General features: G+C 53.1%; 1 protein-coding gene across 1 annotated transcript; it reads right to left on the reverse strand.

Annotated features, from left to right (window-relative positions):
* Window positions 1-7,717: 7,717 nt before the first annotated feature.
* LOC127586955 (actin, alpha cardiac muscle 1-like) lies at window positions 7,718-15,214 on the reverse strand. Its single transcript, XM_052045008.1, has 6 exons — window positions 15,077-15,214; window positions 13,241-13,565; window positions 11,922-12,083; window positions 11,637-11,828; window positions 9,953-10,134; window positions 7,718-8,217 (listed from the first exon to the last, which is right to left on the reverse strand). The coding sequence occupies exons 1-6, from the start codon at window positions 15,203-15,205 to the stop codon at window positions 8,074-8,076; spliced, it is 1,134 nt and encodes a 377-aa protein (XP_051900968.1). The 5' UTR covers window positions 15,206-15,214; the 3' UTR covers window positions 7,718-8,073.
* Between the last annotated feature and the right edge of the window lie 4,338 nt (window positions 15,215-19,552).

Here is a 19,552-nt window from a genome sequence, read left to right on the forward strand (position 1 = left end):
TCTTCCATCAGGTAGAAGATACAGGAGCCTGAGGGCACGTCCCACCAGACTTAAGGACAGCTTCTACCCCGCTGTGATAAGACTATTGAACGGTTCCCTTATACAATGAGATGGACTCTGACCTCACGATCTACCTTGTTGTGACCTTGCACCTTATTGCACTGCACTTTCTCTGTAGCTGTGACACTTTACTCTGTACTGTTATTGTTTTTACCTGTACTACATCAATGCACTCTGTACTAACTCAATGTAACTGCACTGTGTAATGAACTGACCTGTACGATCGGTTTGCAAGACAAGTTTTTCACTGGACCTCGGTACAAGTGACAATAATAAACCAATACCAATACCCACTGAGTTCCTCCAGCAGAGGGTTTGCTGTTTCACCAGGGATGGGAGCACTTTAGTTACGGAGATAGATTAGACAGGGTGGGGTTTTCTTCTCTGGAACGGCAGACACTGGGGGACAACCTGATAGAGGTTTACAAGATTATGAGAGGAATTATAGATGGTCAGAGGCTTTTACCCATGCGGGGAGGGAGGGGGGGGTTGTAATAAGCGAGAGGGCGTGGGTTTGTGAGAGGAAGGGGGTTTAAAGGGGACAGAACATAGAACACAGAACACTACAGCACAGTACAGGCCCTTCGGCCCACGATGTTGTGTCAACAATTTATCCTGCTCTAAGATCTATCTAACCCTTCCCTCCCACATAGCCCCCCATTTCTCTATCATTCATGTGTCTATCTAAGAGTCTCCTAAATGTCCCTAATGTATCTGCCCCCACAACCTCTGCCGGCAGTGCGTTCCACACACCCACCACTCTCTGTGTAAAAAAACTTACCCCTGACATCCCCCTTATACCTTCCTCCAATCACCTTAAAATTATGTCCCCTCGTGTTAGCCATTGTCACCCTGGGGAAAAGTCTCTGACTGTCCACTCGATCTGTGCCTCTTATCATCTTGTACACTATCAAGTCACCTCTCATCCTCCTCCTCTCCAAAGAGAAAAGCCCGAGCTCGCTCAACCTATCCTCATAAGACATGCTCTCCAATCCTGGCAGCATCCTGGTAAATCTCCTCTGCACCCTCTCTAAAGCTTCCGCATTCTTCCTATAACGAGGCGACCAGAACTGAACACAATACTCCAAGTGTGGTCTGACCAGAGTTCTATAGAGCTGCAACATCACCTCGCGGCTCTTGAACTCAATCCCCCGACTAATGAAGGCCAACACTCCATACACCTTCGTAACAACCCTATCAACCTGCATGGTAACCTTGAGGAATCTGTGGTCGTGGACCCCAAGATCTCTCTGTTCCTCCACACTGCTAAGGGTCCTGCCATTAACCTTGTATTCTGCCTTCAAATTCGATCAAATTTTCCACACAAAGCAGGTGATATCTGGAACGGGCCGGGAGAGGAGGGGGTGGAATCAGATACAGTCACAATGTTTGGAAGGTATTCAGACAGCACTTGAATAGACAAGGTATAGATGGATAGGGTCCTAGTGCAAGCAAATGGGATTAGTGTGGCTGGACAAAAGAGTCGGTATGGACAGAGTGGGCTGAAGGGCCTGTGGCTGTGCTGTAAATCTCCGTGACACAATGACTCATCAAACAGCTTCCTCCTGGGTGATAAAACAGCCAACAAGAAAGTATTTAAGAACATACACATCGCCTTTTTGGAAAAAAATCTGGAGTGTAGTGTGCAGTTCTGGTTTCCCCGTTACAGGAAGGATGCGGAGGCTTTGGAGGATGCTGCCTGGATTAGAGGGCATGAGCTATAAGGAGAGGTTGGACAGACTTGGGTTGTTTTCTCTGGAGCAGCAGAGGCTGAGGGGAGAGCTGATAGAGGTTTATAAAATCCTAAAATATAGGTAAGGTGGGTGGTCAGAATCCTTTTCGCCAGAGTAGAAATGTCAGGTACTAGAGGATACGCATTTCAGGTGAGAGGGGGAAGTTTAAAGGAGATGTGTGGGGCAGTTTTTTTTTACACAGAGCGGTGGGTGCCTGGAATGAGCTGCCAGGGGTGGAGGTGGAGGCAGATACAATAGAGAAAAGAGATAACTATCTTTATTAGTCACATGTACATCGAAACACACAGTGAAATGCATCTTCTGCGTAGAGTGTTCTGGGGGCAGCCCACAAGTGTCGCCACGCTTCCGGCGCCAACATAGCATGCCCACAACTTCCTAACCTGTACGTCTTTGGAATGTGGGAGGAAACCGGAGCACCCGGAGGAAACCCACGCAGACACGGGGAGAACGTACAAACTCCTTACAGACAGCGGCCGGAATTGAACCAGGGTCACTGGCGCTGTAATAGCGTCACACTAACCGCTACACTACCGTGCCTGCACCTGGGTTTAAGAGGCTGTTAGACAGGCACGTGAATGTGCAGGGAATAGAGGGATGTGGATCATGTGCAGGCAGAAGGGATTTAGTTTAATTCAGCATCGTGGTCAGCACAGACATGGTGGGCCGAAGGGCCTGTGCTGTACTCTTCCGTGCTTTGTGAGTTCCAAACCACATTTGACTAGTTAGAAAGTTGTGTTGTGTGATCCAGCGTTCCTCTCAAATGAGGTGGGACCTAGACAGTGGTCATTAGTCAAGGAGCTGCCTGAGTTATATTTCTGCCTGTCAGGTGTCTTCACTGTTCGGGGAACTGGAAATGTCCCCACGTGCCGGGAATGTGGGGTCAGGTACCGAGCACTGCGCCAACGGAACGTTTGCTCACGCCCTCACTTCATAAACATTTTGCAAAGTCTCAATAAGGAAGGGGAGGTGGGACACTTTGTGGAGGGGATTCCAGAGCTCGGGGTCCAGATACAGAGACGGGGAGGGGTGTAGGGGCCGGAGGGGGTTACAGAGATGGGGAAGGAAAGGGCATTCTGGGCTGTGGAAAGGTTAGAAGTCTGAGTGGAACTGTTCTGTGAGTGTGAGTGTCTGTGCGTGAGAGTGAGCAAGTGTATGTGTCTCTGTGCATGTGTGAGTGCGCCTGTGAGTGTGTGTGTGTGTTTGTGTGTGTGTGTGAGAGAGTGTGTGTGCCTGTCAGGGTCTCAGAAGGCAAAGGACTCCGAACACAGTCTGGAGAGGAATGATTTATTTACAAAAGACAAACAAGGGAAAATGGTAGCAGGAATAACACACACACACGCGCACAGTTGATAGCGAGCATGGGGAAATCACAACAGGGGTAAAATATACACACACACACAACGAACTGGGTACAGACAATCAAGGAAAAACAATACGATACCCACCACCCCTTGATTCAGTGCAGGCACAGCTCTCTGCTACTAGGGACACTAACTAAAACACTCCCAACCCTTTAACAGTGCGCACCTCACCAATGACTTCTCCAGCACCGTTCCACGGTCCTCGGCCTGGAGTGAAGCAGGGTGGCGCCTTGGAGACAAAAGAGGAAGAGCCAAGCACATGTGGCGTTCTTTATAGTGCTGGAGGGGTGGGGGGGGGGGGCGCAGGTAATTTGCAAAGGCCAATGTCCAGGTGTGCACTGATGGGTGGGGCGGAGCCAAACCTTGATTGGCGGTGGTGTGTCTTCCAACCAGGTAGAGGGCAGTGCTGTCACATGATAACCACAACCCTCCACAATACAGTGCCTCTGTGTGTGTGTGTGTGTGTGTGTGTGTGTGTGTGTGTGTGTGCATGTGTGCGCTCCTGTGCCTCTGTGTGTGAGTGTGTGTGTGTGTGTTGACTGTACTTCTGGTCAGGATGTCACCCCAACAACCACATTCCTAATCCCCCATCCCCACACCTGTTTTCCGAGATCTGGGTAGTTTGTAGGGGAACTGGAATTCTTGCCCTCGACCCTCCCCCTGACCCTCCCTCCGGATGCCTCCTGTCCTGGGCAGGAAGCCGCCCACCCTATTCCCACACCAAGGCATGCTCACACCACACCACCCTCACAGGGCAGCCCAATACCCAGGGGGGCAGGGAACTATGGGCAGGAGCCTCCAGAACACAGCAGAGTCCGATCCAAACTGAGCTGTGGCTGGGTGTTGGGACAGGGGAGGCGACCCAGACTGAATGGGGGAAAGAGGAGTATTCTCCCCACCCCCTCCCATCGGGCAGAAGGTACAAAAGCCTGAAAGCACATACCACCAGGCTCAAGGGCAGCTTCTATCCCGCTGTTATCAGACTCTTGAACAGGCTCTCACCCGCTAAAGGATGAACTCTTGATCTCCCAATCTACCTCGTTGTGGCCCTTGCACCTTATTGTCTGCCTGCACTGCACTTTCTCTGTAGCTGTGACACTTTATTCCGCATTCTGTTTCTCTGTTATACTCCCTCGATGTGCTGATGTATGGGATGATCTGTCTGCATGGCACGCAGACAAAATCTTTTCACTGTATCCGTGAAACATAATGAGGAGACCACTAACAGCGTTGACATACAGTGGGATCTTGTGGACCAAGTCCATCGGTCCCTGAAAGTGGTCACACAAGTCGATAGGGCGGTAAAGAAGGTGTGTGGCGTGCTTGCCTTCATTGGTTGAGGCACTGAGTTCAAGGGTCAGGAAGTTACATTGCAGCTTTATAAAACTCCGGATAGGCTGCATCTGGGGTATTGCATTCAGTTCTGGGCGTCCTGTTACAGGAAGGGTGTGGGGGCTTTGGAGAGGGTGCAGGAGAGGTTCACCAGGACACTGCCTGGATTAGAGGGCATGAGCTATAAGGAGCGGTTGGACAAGCTTGGGTTGTTTCCTCTGGAGCGGTGGAGTCTGAGGGGAGACCTGATAGAGGTTTATACCTTCTAATCTGGGAAGGAGGGAACTGTTCCAATGTGACAGGCTCCACCTGAACCAGGGCCTCCAAATGGTAGCCAGGATGTGGGGTACAAATTACAACAGGAGATAGAAAAGGCATGTAAGAAGGGCAATGTGACGGTGGTCATGGGGGATTTCAATATGCAGGTAGACTGGGAAAATCAGGTTGGTGCTGGATCCCAAGAGAAGGAATTTGTAGAATGCCTACAGGATGGCTTTTCAGAGCAGCTTGTGGTCGAGCCCACTGGGGAAAAGGCAATTCTGGATTTGGTGTTGTGCAATGAACCAGATTTGATTAGGGAGCTGAAGGCAGAGGAACCCTTAGGAGGCAGTTATCATAATATGATAGAATTCACCCTGCAGTTTGAGAGGGAGAAGCTAACATCAGATGTATCGGTGTTACAGTTGAGTAAAGGTAACTACAGGGGCATGAGAGAGGAGCTGGCCAAAGCTGATTGGAAGGGCACCTGAGCCGGGATGACGGTACAGCAGCAATGGCAGGAGTTTCTGGGAGTAATTCGGAAGACTCAGGATCAGTTCATCCCAAAGAAGCAGCAGCATTCTAAAGGGAGGATGAAGCAACCATGGCTGACAAGGGAAGTCAAAGACAACATAAAAGCAAAAGAGAGGGAGTACAATATTGCAAAAATCAGTGGGAAGCTAGAGGATTGGGAAGCTTTTAAAAACCAACAGACGGCAACTGAAAAAGCAATAAGGGGAGAAAAGATGAAATATTCAAGTAAGCTGGCCAATAATATACAAGAGGAGACCAAAGGGTCTTTCAGATATATAAAGAGTAAAAGAGGCAAGAGTGGACATGGGACCACTGGAAAATGACGCTGGGGAGGTAGTAATGGGGAACAAAGAAATGACGGATGAACTGAATAAGTATTTTGTTTCAGTCTTCAGTGTGGAAAACACAGCAATGTGCCAGAGATTCGAGAGAGTCAGGGGGCAGAAGTGAGTGTCGTTGCTATTATTAAGGAGAAGGTGCTTGGGAAACTGAAAGGTCTGAAGGTGGATAAGTCACCTGGACCGGATGGTCTACACCCCAGGGTTCTGAAAGAGGCAGCTCAAGAGATTGTGGAGGCATTAGTAGTGATCTTTCAAGAATCACTGGAGTCAGGAATGGTTCCAGAGGACTGGAAAATCGCATATGTCACTCCACTCTTTAAGAAGGAAGGGAGGCAAAAGCCAGGAAATTATAGGCCAGTTAGCCTGACTTCAGTGGTTAGTAAGATGTTAGAGTCTATTATTAAGGATGAGGTTTCGGGGTACTTAGAAGCTCATGATAAAATAGGCTGAATTCAGCATGGTTTCCTTAAGGGGAGATCTTGCCTGACAAATCTGTTGGAATTCTTTGAGGAAGTAACAGGCAGGATAGACAAGGGAGAGTCAGGGGATGTTGGTTACTTGGATTTTCAGAAGGCCTTTGACAAGGTGCCGCACATGAGGCAGCTAAACAAGACGGGAGCCCATGGTGTTACAGGAAAGGTACCAGCATGGATAGAAGGTTGGCTGACTGGCAGAGGGCAAAGAGTGGGAATAAAGGGGGCCTTTTCTGGTTGGCTGCCGTGACTAGTGGTGTTCCGCAGGGGTTGGTGTTGGGTCCGCTACTCTTCACGTTGTATGTTAATGATCTGGATGACAGAATTGATGGCTTTGTGGCCAAGTTTGCGGATGATACAAAGATAGGTGGAGGGGCAGGTAGTGTTGAGGAAGCAGGGAGTCTGCAGAAGGACTTGGACAGGTTGGGACAATGGGCAACGATGTGGCAGATGGATACAGCGTAGGGAAGTGTACGGTCATGCACTTCGGTAGAAGGAATAAAGGCGCAGACTATTTTCTAAACAGGGAGCAAATTCAGAAATCGGAGGCGCAGAGGGACTTGCGAGTCCTAGTGCAGGATTCCCTGAAGGTTAACTTGCAGGTTGAGTCGGCAGTAAGGAAGGCAAATGCAATGTCAGCATTCATTTCGAGAGGACTGGAATATAAAAGCAAGGATGTAATGCTGAGGCTTTATAAGGTGTTGGTCAGACCACATTTGGAGTATTGTGAGCAGTTTTGGGCCCCATATCTAAGGAAGGATGTGCTGGCATTGGAGAGGGTCCAGAGGAGGTTTACGAGAATTATCCCGGGAATGAAAGGGTTAATGTATGAGGATGGCTCTGGGCCTGTACTCATTGGAGTTTAGAAGGATGAGGGGGGATCTCATTGAAACTTACCAAATATTGAAAGGCCTGGACAGAGTGGACGTGGAGAGGATGTTTCCATCAGTGGGAGAGTCCGGGATCCGAGGGCACAGCCTCAGAATGAAGGGACGTCCCTTTAGAACTGAGATGAGGAGGAATTTCTTCAGCCAGAAGATGGTGAATCTGTGGAATTCATTGCCACAGATGGCTGTGGAGGCCAAGTCATTGGGTGTAGTTAAGGTGGATGTTGATAGGTTCTTGATTAGTGAGGTCACGGGGAGAAGGCAGGAGAATGGGGTTGAGAGGGAAAAATAAATCAGCCGTGATCGACTGGCGAAGCAGACTCGATGGGCCAGATAAAGGCCACTATCTTCATCCCAGGGTAGAAATGTCAAATACCAGAGGACGTGCATTTACGGTGAGAGGGGGAAAGTTTAAAGGAGATGTGCGGGGCAAGTTTTTTTACACAGAGAGCGGTGGGTGCCTGGAACGGGCTGCCAGGGGTGGGGGTGGAGGCAGATATGAGACGTGTTTGAGAGGCTCTTAGATAGGCACTTGAATGTGCAGGGATCACGTGCAGGCAGAAGGGATTAGTTTAGTAGGCTTCTAATTAGTTTGGCACAATGTGGTGGGCCGAAGGGCCTGTTCTTGTGCTGTTCTAAGTTCTCTGTCCTATAACAAAACTAAACCAATAACCAATAACCACTCGGGAAGCCACCAAACCCTCTGGGCTTCTTTTGTTTTTTATTGACGAGAACACAGATAATGTTCATAAATAACAAAACAGGGACTCAAACGAACACTAAAAGGGACAGACGTTTACAGAGGAGTGTTAAGATAATGGTTTAGGGACAGTGCTTAGTTCCGATCTAAGATTCGTAAACAAATGTAAACCGACAGAGCAAGGCAGGGTTCCGCTAGGCAGACGTAACGAGGAGCAGGTCCGCCACTCTCCAGTTGGGCTCCGGGGTCTCGGTTGGTCACCCAACCTGGGCACTGTCGATTCAAGTGGTAAGCACCTCTGAGGACGGGCATTGGCTGGGCTGTGTCTGAAAACTCACTCCCTCGGAAGGCAGGCGGCTGGGTCTCTGTGCGCTTAGAAGCACTTCCTGTGGACAATGGAGGGGCCTGCCTCGTCGTACTCCTGCTTGCTGATCCACATCTGCTGGAAGGTGGAGAGAGAAGCCAAGATGGAGCCTCCGATCCAGACGGAGTATTTACGTTCTGGTGGGGCAATGATCTGTGGTGGGCGGCAGAGGAGAGAGAGGGGCAGGGGAAAGAGAGAGAGAGAGAGAGAGAGAGAGAGAGAGAACATGAGAATTTAGTGTCTTAAATCATAGAACAGAACACAGCACAACATTTTAATAATATCCCTCCATTTTAAATTCCTCCCTATGCTTATCCAGTAATCTCTCAAATTTGACCAATGTACCTGCCTCCACCACCACCCCAGGCAGCGCATTCCATGCCCCAACCACTCTCTGGGTAAAAAACCTCCCTCTGATATCTCCCTTGAACTTCCCACCCATTACTTTAAAGCCATGCCCTCTTGTATTGGGCATTGTTGCCCTGGGAAAGAGGCGCTGGATGTCCACCCTATCTATTCCTCAATATTTTGTACACCTCTATCATGTCTCCCCTCATCCTCCTCCTCTCCAAAGAGTAAAGCTCCAGCTCCCTCATAATGCATCCTCTCTGAACCAGGCAGCATCCTGGTAAATCTCCTCTGCACCCTTTCCAACGCCTCCACATCCTTCCATAATGAGGCGACCAGAACTATCATCCATCGAGAATCTCTTGTCTTTACTATGTGTGAATCCAGTCGCAAACCAATGTGGAGATTTTGACAGCAGTTTATTCATGGAGTTCATCACCCATCTGTGATCGCCCGTCAACTGAGAAGGCAGGTAGGAGCCAACCACAGTGGTGGGCCTGGAGATGCGAGATTCCCCCAGCAGAAGCAACAAAGACAGACGTCTTCTGCTGAGGGAGATTGGTGAACTAGATCCTTATAGGGACAGTACACTGTTAATGGCAGGACCCTTAGCAGTGTTGATGTACAGAGAGATCTTGGGGTCCAAGTCCACAGCTCCCTGAAAAAGGCCACGCAAGTTGATAGGGCAGTAAAGAAGGCGTTCGGCATGCTTGCCTTTATTAGTCAAGGCACCGAGTTCAAGAGTCTGGAAGTTACGTTGCAGCTTTATAAAACTCTGGCCTCATCTGGAGTATTGCATTCAGTTCTGGTCGCCCCATTACAGGAAGGATGTGGAGGCTTTGGAGAGGGTGCAGAAGAGGTTCACCAGGATGCTGCCTGGATTAGAGGGCATGAGATATAAGGAGAGGTTGGACAAACTTGGGTTGTTTTCTCTGGAGCAGTGGAGGCTGCGGGGAGACCTGATAGAGGTTTATAACATTATGAGAGGCACAGATAGAGTAGACAGCTGGTATCTTTTCCCCAGGGTCGAAATGTCTAATACTAGAGGGTATGCTTTGAAGGTGAGAGGGGTTACATTTTTTTATACAGAGAGTGGTGGGTGCCTGGAACGGGCTGCCAGGGTTGGGGGTGGAGGCAGATACGATAGAGGGGTTTAAGAGGCTCTTAGAGAGGCACATGGATGTGCAGAGAATGGAGGGATATCGACCATGTGCAGGCAGAAGAGATTAGTTAAATTAGGTGTTTAGTTACTAGTTTAATTAGTTTGGCACAACTTGGTGGGCCGAAGGGCCTGTTCCTGTGCTGGACTGTTCTATGTTCTAGATGGGTTCCTACAACAATCTGGTAGATCCCAGGAGAGACTTGAACTTGCGTTGGTCGATCAATCTTTGACTGCTGCACTGGTAATTCTACTGGCCGCACAGTTGGTTTGGGGAAGGGCAATAGATGCCAGAGACCCATGTCACCCAGGGACAGTGAAGATGGAGCCCGCCTCCGCCCCCCCCCCCCCCCCCCCCCACCAAACCCTGCCTGCCCTCACCTTGATCTTCATGGTACTGGGAGCCAGAGCAGTGATTTCCTTCTGCATGCGGTCAGCGATACCAGGGTACATGGTGGTGCCGCCAGAGAGCACGTTGTTGGCGTACAGGTCCTTGCGGATGTCAATGTCACACTTCATGATGCTGTTGTAGGTGGTTTCATGAATGCCGGCCGACTCCATACCTGGGGCAAGCAGGGAGGGGCGGTGAGTGAAATGGCTTCTCAACTGGTCCACCGCCCCTCCGCACCTCCCCCCTCCCCTCCGCGCCAAATCCTGCTCCTCAAACCCTTCCCCTCTCACTCTTCCCTTACGTCATGGGACAGTCCCTCTCGGGACAACAATCCAGCCAATCCTTCCTGGGGCTCGGACGCTGGACACACGCACACACAGTTCCCCAAGTGTAGATCCCCCCACAGACTCTGCAGTGAGAGATAGTTATCAGAGAGTTCATTGCCACAATGGGCTGCCACAGGACTCAGGAACAGTAACATTTAGGAGGCATCTGACAGATGAATGAGCAAGGGACACAGAATTAATGCAGGCAAGTGGGATTACACAGAGAGCCAGCATAGACATGTTGGGCTGAAGGGCCTGTATCTATGCTGTACATCCCTATGACTACAAGTGTATGGATCAGATAACACCAAGAATGTATAGACTGGGCAACACAGAGAATCTAAAGAAAGCCATGCACTTTTTTCCATATTTCTTACGACTATTTTTTATGAATAAAGTCTACTTTTGAACTAAAACAAAATGCCCCTTTCCTCCTCAGTGAGTCCATTGGTCGGGCACTTGCAGAGATGGCAGACGAAGAGCTCAAGTCAAGTCGAGTTGAGTTTATTGTCCTGTGCACAAGCACGGTGAGGTGCAGGTACAGTGAGAAATTTGCTTGCAGCAGTGTCACAGGTGCATAGACAACTCGGAATAGACGGTATGAGCTATATGGAGTATTGCACTCAGTTCTGGTCGCCCCGTCACAGGACGGGTGTGGAGGCTTTGGAGAGGGTGCAGAGGAGGTTCACCAGGATGCTGCCTGGATTAGAGGGCATGAACTATAAGGAGAGGTTGGACAAACTTGGGTTGTTTTCTCTGGAGTGTCAGAAGCTGAGGGGAGACCTGATAGGGGTTTATAAAATTATGAGAGGCATAGACAGGGTAGACAGTCGAAATGTCAAATACTAGAGGACATGCGTTTAAGGGGAGAGGGGGTAAGTTTTTTACACAGAGAGTGGTGGGTGCCTGGAATGGGCTGCCAGTGGTGGGGGTGGAGGCAGATACGATCGAGGGGTTTAAGAGGCTGTTAGACAGACAGGTGAATGTGCAGGGAATGGAGGGAGACGGACCGCGTGCAGGCAGAAGGGATTTAGTTTAATTCAGCATCATGTTCAGCACAGACATGGTGGGCCGAAGGGCCTGTTCTTGTGCTGTGCTGTTCGATATGTCCATGTCTGATATAAATTATACAAGACAGTGAAGTGAAGAGAGAGACTGTGCAAAATAGACACAATCAGAGAGAAGTCCACAGCAGAGCAAGAGGTGGTGCGTAGTGTTCCGTCGCTGAGGTAGGGTTAGGGGTGTGCAGGTCTGTTCGAGAACCTGATGGTTGTCGGGAAGTAGCTGTTCCTGAACCTGGTGGTGTGGGACTTCAGGCTAAGGACGTCTGCAGGAACCAAACTCTTACCGATGAAGGAAGGCTGGAAGAGGGTCTCGGGGCATCGGAAACGTTCATTGCCAATGGTGATGACCTGACCGTCAGGCAGTTCATAGCTCTTCTCCAGGGAGGAAGAGGAGGCTGCAGTGGCCATCTCATTCTCGAAGTCCAGAGCCACATAGCAGAGCTTTTCCTTGATGTCACGGACAATCTCACGTTCAGCTGTGGGGAGAGAAGGCCCAGGGGTGAGTCGGGGAGCGGCAGGGTGGGGGGGGGAAGGCGGTCACACCCGCATGAGCCTGGCGCCTCACTCACCGGTGGTGACGAAGGAGTAGCCACGCTCAGTCAGGATCTTCATCAGGTAGTCAGTCAGATCACGGCCAGCCAGATCCAGGCGCATGATGGCGTGGGGGAGAGCGTAGCCTTCATAGATGGGGACGTTATGGGTCACACCATCTCCAGAGTCCAGCACGATACCTACAGCACCGGGAGAGCCAGTGAGACCCTCTGAACTCGGCAACATACAACTTAGGAGCAGGACAAGTCCATACACTGACATTCTACAACATCATGCCTCAACTCGATGCAGGAGAGGTTCACCAGGACGCTGCCTGGATTAGAGGGCATGTGCTATAAGGAGAGGTCGGACAGACTTTGGTTGTTTTCTCTGGAGCGTTGGAGGCCGAGGAGAGACCTGATAGAAGATTGAGAGGCACGGACAGAGTAGATAGCCGGTATCTTTTTCCCAGGGTCGAAATGTCCAATACCAGAGGTCATGCATTTAGGGTGAGAGGGGGAATGTTCAAAGGAGATGTGTGGGGCAGGTCCTTTACACAGAGAGTGGCGGGTGCCTGGAATGTGCTGCCAGGGGTGGGGGTGGAGGCAGATACGACAGAGGGGTTTAAGAAGCTCTTAGACTGGCCCATGGATGTGCAGGGAATGGAGGGAGATGGGCAGTGTGTCGGCAGAAGGGATTAGTTTATTTAGGCGTTTAATTAGTTTGGCGCAGCATCATGGGCCGTAGCTGTGCTGCACTGTTCTGTTTCCGACCTCTCCATTCCCTCCTTCCCCCTGTAATCTCTATAAACCTCCATAAAACCCTGGCTGGGCCACAGCCGGAGGATAGTGTCCTGCTCCGGGCCGCACCCTGGGGTAGATGCGACCGCTCCAGAGAGGGTGGGGGAAGGGATTTACCGAGGGGGTTCCGGGCACGGGGGACTTTAGTTCCGTGGACGGACGGGAGACGGTGGAGGGGTTGGGGGGGCGTTCTCCCTGGGACGGAGGAGGCAGTGGGGGGATCTGACGGAAGGGTCCACACCTCACGAGGGGCACGGATGGAGCCGATAGGGAGAGAGTGAGAGAGAGAGAGAGAGAGTGAGTGTTCCCACTGGCAGAGAGGTCAGGGAGCAGGGGACGGAGAACGAAGGGGAGAGGAGGCAGGACCGGGAACGGGACAAGGGGGACCTTTTCTTCGCAGCGAGCGGTTGGTCAACAGGAGGGAGGGAGTGTGCAGGGGAGTGGCTGGATCACACACTCGACAGGCTGTGGCCTCCACCCCGATCCACGACGCGCCCTAATGCCTCTCCCACTCCCATCCCTCCACCCAAGGAGAAGAAAAGAAGGTCCAACTGTACCAGTAGTACGGCCAGAGGCGTAAAGGGACAGAACGGCCTGGATGGCCACATACATGGCGGGAACGTTGAAGGTTTCAAACATAATCTGTGTCATCTTCTCTCGGTTGGCCTTGGGGTTGAGTGGGGCTTCAGTGAGCAGGGTGGGGTGTTCCTCAGGAGCCACGCGCAGCTCGTTGTAGAAGGTGTGATGCCAGATCTTCTCCATGTCATCCCAGTTGGTGATAATGCCGTGCTCAATGGGGTATTTCAGGGTCAGGATACCTCTCTTGCTCTGGGCCTCATCCCCTACGTAGGCATCTTTCTGGCCCATACCTACCATGACACCCTAGAACAAGAGGTGGGGGTTAGTCAGGCTCCACAGCGACCGGACCTGGGCACATCCTTCTGGTGGGTTCAGTAAGAAGATCCCAGGCCTTGGGAGATTTACCTACACCCCTTCCTTCCTCTTGTGCCTGAACAGGAAGCAGGCAGGGTAGTGTAGTGGTTAGCGTGACGCTATCACAGCGCCAGCGACCCGGGTTCAATTCCCACCGCTGTCTGTAAGGAGTTTGTACGTTCTCCCCGTGTCTGCGTGGGTTTCCTCCGGGTGCTCCGGATTCCTCCCACATTCTAAAGATGTACGGGTTAGGAAGTTGTGGGCATGCTATGTTGGCGCCGGAAGCGTGGCGACACTTGCGGGCTGCCCCAGAACACTCTACGCAAAAGATGCATCTCACTGTGTGTTTCGATGTACATGTGACTAATAAAGAAATCTTATCTTATCTCAGGGTCCACTAACTTGGTGGGTGTGGAGTCACATATAGACCCAAACCAGGTATGGATGGTCTGGAGTCACATACAGACCCAGACCGGGTACGGACGGTCTGGGGTCACATATAGACCCAGACCGGATACGGACGGTCTGGGGTCACATACAGACCCAGACCGGGTACGGACGGTCTGGGGTCACATACAGACCCAGACCGGGTACGGATGGTCTGGGGTCACATACAGACCCAGACCGGGTACGGACGGTCTGGGGTCACACATAGACCCAGACCGGGTACGGACGGTCTGGGGTCACACATAGACCCAGACCGGGTACGGACGGTCTGGGGTCACACATAGACCCAGACCGGGTACGGGTAGGCATCTCCTTCACTGAAGGATGGGCAGGTAGTTATGACTCTCTGGTAGTTCAGAGGCCACCCTTGTTAATGGTTAGTTGTTTTTCTTAAAATTCCAAACCATTAACTGAACTTAACTACGACACCTACCAGGTGGGGCGATTTGAGGAGGGGAGAGGGGCCGGGGAAAGCAGGAAAGTGGGATCTGAGGGAGCATCAAAGTCGGCTCTTCCCAGTGTAGGATTGGACCACGGACGGGATGAACCCATTCCCCAGTGTGGGATCTGGGCTGGAGGCAGGGTTAACCCATTCCCTACCACGGGAGCTCCCTACTCTCTGGGACGGCCGGCTTTAAGGCACAGGAAGAGGCGGCAGGATGGAAGGAAGCCGGAAACAGATCACTGGCCATATTGTCAGGGGCTGTGAGGGAGGAGATGCACAGGACAGGGGTACACAGGTGGGGTATGGGGGTACACAGGACAGGGGTACACAGGTGGGGTATGGGGGTACACAGGACAGGGGTACACAGGTGGGGTATGGGGGTACACAGGACAGGGGTACACAGGTGGGGTATGGGGGTACACAGGACAGGGGTACACAGGTGGGGTTGGCGTACAGGTGGGGGGGTGGGGATACACGGGGGTTGGGGGTACACAGTGGGTGTTGGGGGTACACAGTGGGTGTTGGGGGTACACGGGTGGGGATCACACAGGGAAGATCCCTGGGTTACCTGGTGTCTGGGGCGGCCCACGATGGAGGGGAAGACAGCCCTAGGAGCATCATCACCGGCGAAGCCTGCCTTGACCAGGCCTGAGCCGTTGTCACACACCAGCGCTGTGGTTTCCTCGTCGTCGCACATGCTGTTGGTTTTCTGCTGGGTGGGAGGGTGGGGTGAGGAGCAGGAAGCCAGGGGGGTGAAACGTTAACACTGAGGATCACATGCCTGCCCTCCCCTCCCCTCCCCGCCCTCTCCCCCACCTGAAACCTCCCAACCTGCTCCCAGGGCAGCCCAGGCACTGCCCAGTCCCACCCCAACCCTAATAGCCCCCCTGCCCCTCCCTGCTGCCCCCACCCAGGCCAAGTGAGCGGGGCTGGGCCCTGCCCAGGACCTACCCTATACTGGCTCTACACTGGCTCCTCACTGGGTTCTACACTGAGTCCACACTGTCTCTACACTGGCCCCACACTGGGCCGTGCACTGGCTATGCACAGGTCCACACTGGCTCTACACTGGGCTCTGCCCTGGTCATACACTGGGCTAGATCACAGTGCCCGCCCTACAATCTTGGTGCCCGGCTGACGACCGGGACTGGGGTGGGGGTCACAGGCTGCAGGGACTTCGCCCCCACCTCGCCCATGGGGGGACCCAGCTTCCACTAATTCTGATTAGCCAGCAGAGCCAGCTGCAGTCTTGGCCCAGTCAACAGCTGGAATGGGGTGGGGTGGAGAAAGGGTGGGGTCGGAGGAGAGAGGGGGTGGGGCAGGAGAGAGATGGGGGCGGGATAGGGAGGGGGAGAGATGGGGAGGGATGGGGGAGGGATGGGGGAGGGAGAGATGGGGGAGGGATGGGGAGGGAGAGGGAGGGAGAGATGGGGAGGGATGGGGAGGGAGGGGGAGGGATGGGGAGGGAGAGGGAGGGAGAGATGGGGGAGGGATGGGGGAGGGATGGGGGAGGGAGAGGGAGGGAGAGATGGGGGAGGGATGGGGAGGGAGAGGGAGGGAGAGGGAGGGAGAGATGGGGGAGGGATGGGGAGGGAGGGGGAGGGAGAGGGAGGGAGAGATGGGGGAGGGAGGGGGAGGGAGAGGGAGTGGATGGTGAGACAGGTGGGGAGAGGCGGGTGAGGGAGAAATATGAGGGGAGGGTGGGGGAAGCAGAGAAAGAGAGGGGGAGAATGAAGGGAGAGAAAGAATGAGTGATGGGGGGGGAGGCGAATGGGGAACGGACTTGTACCCTTAGCCTTGCCAGCCAGGGCTTCCCGGAGGCCCTCTTTACCCCCACCCCGGGTTTCCTGACCCTTGACATTGACGTGGAGGAGGAACACCCCCCAAGACCCCCCCCGAACCCCAATCCGTCTGGGTGGAGGTGGGGAGTGGTTGCCGGGCAAGTGAGTGTCCGTCCCAGAGAGGCTTCCCCCGGACAACCTGTCCCATCCCTCTTCCCAGCTGACGTCTCGCTGCCGGGGGTTTCGGGTTGGGGAGTGGGGGTGGCTGTTCCCGCTCCCCACCCTGCCCCACTTCCTCCCCCCACCCCTCCCCCCTCACCCCTCACATGGCCCTTCCCCAGGACCACACCCCTCGACTATGACCGAGCCTCGGAGTGCGCAGGGAACAGTCAGGTCCGGGTGACTCGCGCCCCTCTCAATTCCACCAGACCTGAAGATCCCCCCCCACCCCATCCCGTTCCCTCTCCCTCCCCCCCACCTCCTCTAACACCCACCTCCTTGTTCCCCATCTCCATTATCTACCCCCACCCACTCCTCCCTTCCTACTTTCTGGGGGAACTCTGAAACTCCCCACACCTCGCCCCACCACCCCGTCCATCCCTCCACCAGCGCCCCCGCCCCCCCCGTCCCCCTATCCCCCCTCCACCACCCACACAACGACCTCGATTTAAATCCAGGTCCGGTCCACTGCCCCGCCAGTGGGTGCTCAAAATCCGGCTCTTACCTGCTCCTAGGAGAGAGAGCAAGAGGTCTGGGTGGGTTAAGAGGTAGGATACCTCGTCCGTCTTTCCCTGGCTTATATACCAAGCAGGAGGGCTCTGCCTCTCTCTGGCTCCTGAACTCCACAAGGAATTCTGCTGCTCTCACTCTCCTTATTTGGAGATGGGCTGACTTTGGTCCCACCAACCCATTCAAGGTGAAATGTCGTGGGTCCAACCCAATGAGGTGGTGCCCTGGACGTACAGGACACAGGCACACACACAAACACACACACACACACACAGACAGGCGCACACACACGCACACACACAGAGCCATGTTAGGGAAAGAAGGCACCAATCAACAGCAAGGCAGCCACGGGAATTTCTCTCCTTATAGGGCTGACGTTCAGGGGGAGATACGAGGCAAGTCCTGGCCCCACAGCTATAATTGCAGTGTAATCGGACTCCTGAGCTGATTGGAGCCAAGGCAGAAAATAATCTCTTCCCTTGGCTGCCCGACCCCTCAAGAGTGGGGGCCAAGGCCTCCGGTGAGGTGGCTGGCTGCTGGAACTGGGGAGGAGTGTGGGGGTAGGGGGGGTTGCAGCGGTTGGAGGAGGAGGAGAGGAGGGAGGGCGGGAGAGGGGTGTGGGCTGCTGGAACGGGGGAGGAGTGTGGGGGTAGGGGGGGTTGGGGAGGGGTGAAGAGATGAGGGGGAAGCAGGAGAGAGGGAGGACGGTGGAGGGGGGAGTGTGGGGGGGGAGGAGTGAGGGAGGGTCTCCCCCCCCAACCCCCCCTGCTCCCGAACCTGTCGAATCAGCTCCAATGCCTCTGTGATCCAAAAGCCAGCTTCGTCTCGCTCAGGGAACGGTGGGGCCAGGACACACACACACACACTGCTCAAGAGAAAGGGGGTGGGGGAAGAGAGAGAGGGGGGAGGGAGGGGGGTAAATAGAGGGGAAGAAATGGAGAGAGGCAAAGGCTGGGAGGGAGAGAAAAAGAGAGAGGGGGCGAGAGAGAGAAAGGGAGAGGTCGATAAAGAGAGACACATTGTCAAAGAGAGAGGGTGAGAGTGAAAGGGGGACGTCACAAGACCACAAGACAAGGGAGCAGAAGGAGGCCATTCGGCCCATCGAGTCTGCTCCATGAGCTAAACTAAACTATTCCCATCCAGCCCCAATTCCTGGCCTTTTCCCCATATCCCTTGATGCCCTGACTAATTAGATACCTATCAATCTCCTCCTTAAACACCACCAATGATCGGGCCTCCACAGCTGTACGTCGCAACGAATTCCATAAATCCATGACCCTCTGGCTAAAGAAATTTCTCCTCATTTCTGTTCTAAACAGGTACTCTCTAATTCTAAGACTGTGCCCTCTAGTCCTGGACTCACCCACCAAGGGAAACAGCTTAGCCACATCTACTCTGTAGATGTCGATAGATATAGAGAGAGAGAGACATTATCAGAGAGAGAGGGTGAGAAAGAGAAAGGGAGGAGATACAGAGAGGGGTGAGAGGAGGGTATCGGGAGCAAGCAAGCGGTAATTCAATAACTATAGAATTACTGAGAGCAAAATGGAGAGGTGAAGTGATGGAGAGAGGCTGGGAGGGAAGGTGGTTAGACCTCTCTTGTCGGAGACTGTAGTCGCTTGGCACTTGTGGGAACAAATGTAACTTATCAGACCACGAGCGGTAATTAGCTGGACTGCTTTGTGTGAACGGGACCACCCAGGCGATTTCCCCCATTGTGGGGTAGATGCCAGTGTTGTAACTGGACAGTGTGGCCAGGGGCAACTGGTTCTGGAGGGCAGCACCACAGCTGGGGTGTTGCCTGGTCCTGTGGCCTTTGCTGCATCCAATGCTCCCAGCACTTCTTGGCATCACTTGTGTCCCGAGCTCTCACACCCTGGGTGCCACCCATCCTTTCTCTTTCTGTTTAATTGACCAAAGTCACGGTCGAGTTTACTGTCAGATGCACAAGTCCATGTGTGCACGGGGGCAATGAAAAACTTACTTGCAGCAGCACCATAGGCACAGAGCATCAGACAAGCAGCATTGACAAGAAAAACATAAATTAAACATAAACTACACACAATTTTTACAAGAAAGAACAAAATTAGAACAAAAAAAAGTCCATTGTAGTGCAAAATGGTCAAAGTGGTCCCAGTGTTGCTGTACTGAGGCAGTGATCAGGGTTGTGCCGGTCGGTTCAAGAACCGAAGTCGCTGTTTCTGAACCTGGTGGTGTGGGACTTCTGTACCTCCTGCCCGATGGGAGCTGTGAGAAGATGGCACGGCCTGGATGGTGGGGATCTTTGACGATGGACGTTGCCATCTTGAGGCAGCGCCTCCACCATCATTGACGGTGAGATGGGACTGCAGAGCTTTGACCTGATCTCTGAGCTCTGTCTATGGAACGCACCGCAGATTCATCAGCCTGACACCTCGTCATCTTTCAGCCTCTCTGGTCCTGCTCCCAGCACAACCTTCTGTCCCCCTCACTGACCCCGGGCTGATCCCCTGGTCTGGCGACATTGGCAGGCTGAAGGATATTGCAGGCAGTGA

Source organism: Pristis pectinata, chromosome 38 (assembly GCF_009764475.1).
Source record: "Pristis pectinata isolate sPriPec2 chromosome 38, sPriPec2.1.pri, whole genome shotgun sequence".
In the NCBI taxonomy this organism is placed as follows: domain Eukaryota; kingdom Metazoa; phylum Chordata; class Chondrichthyes; order Rhinopristiformes; family Pristidae; genus Pristis; species Pristis pectinata.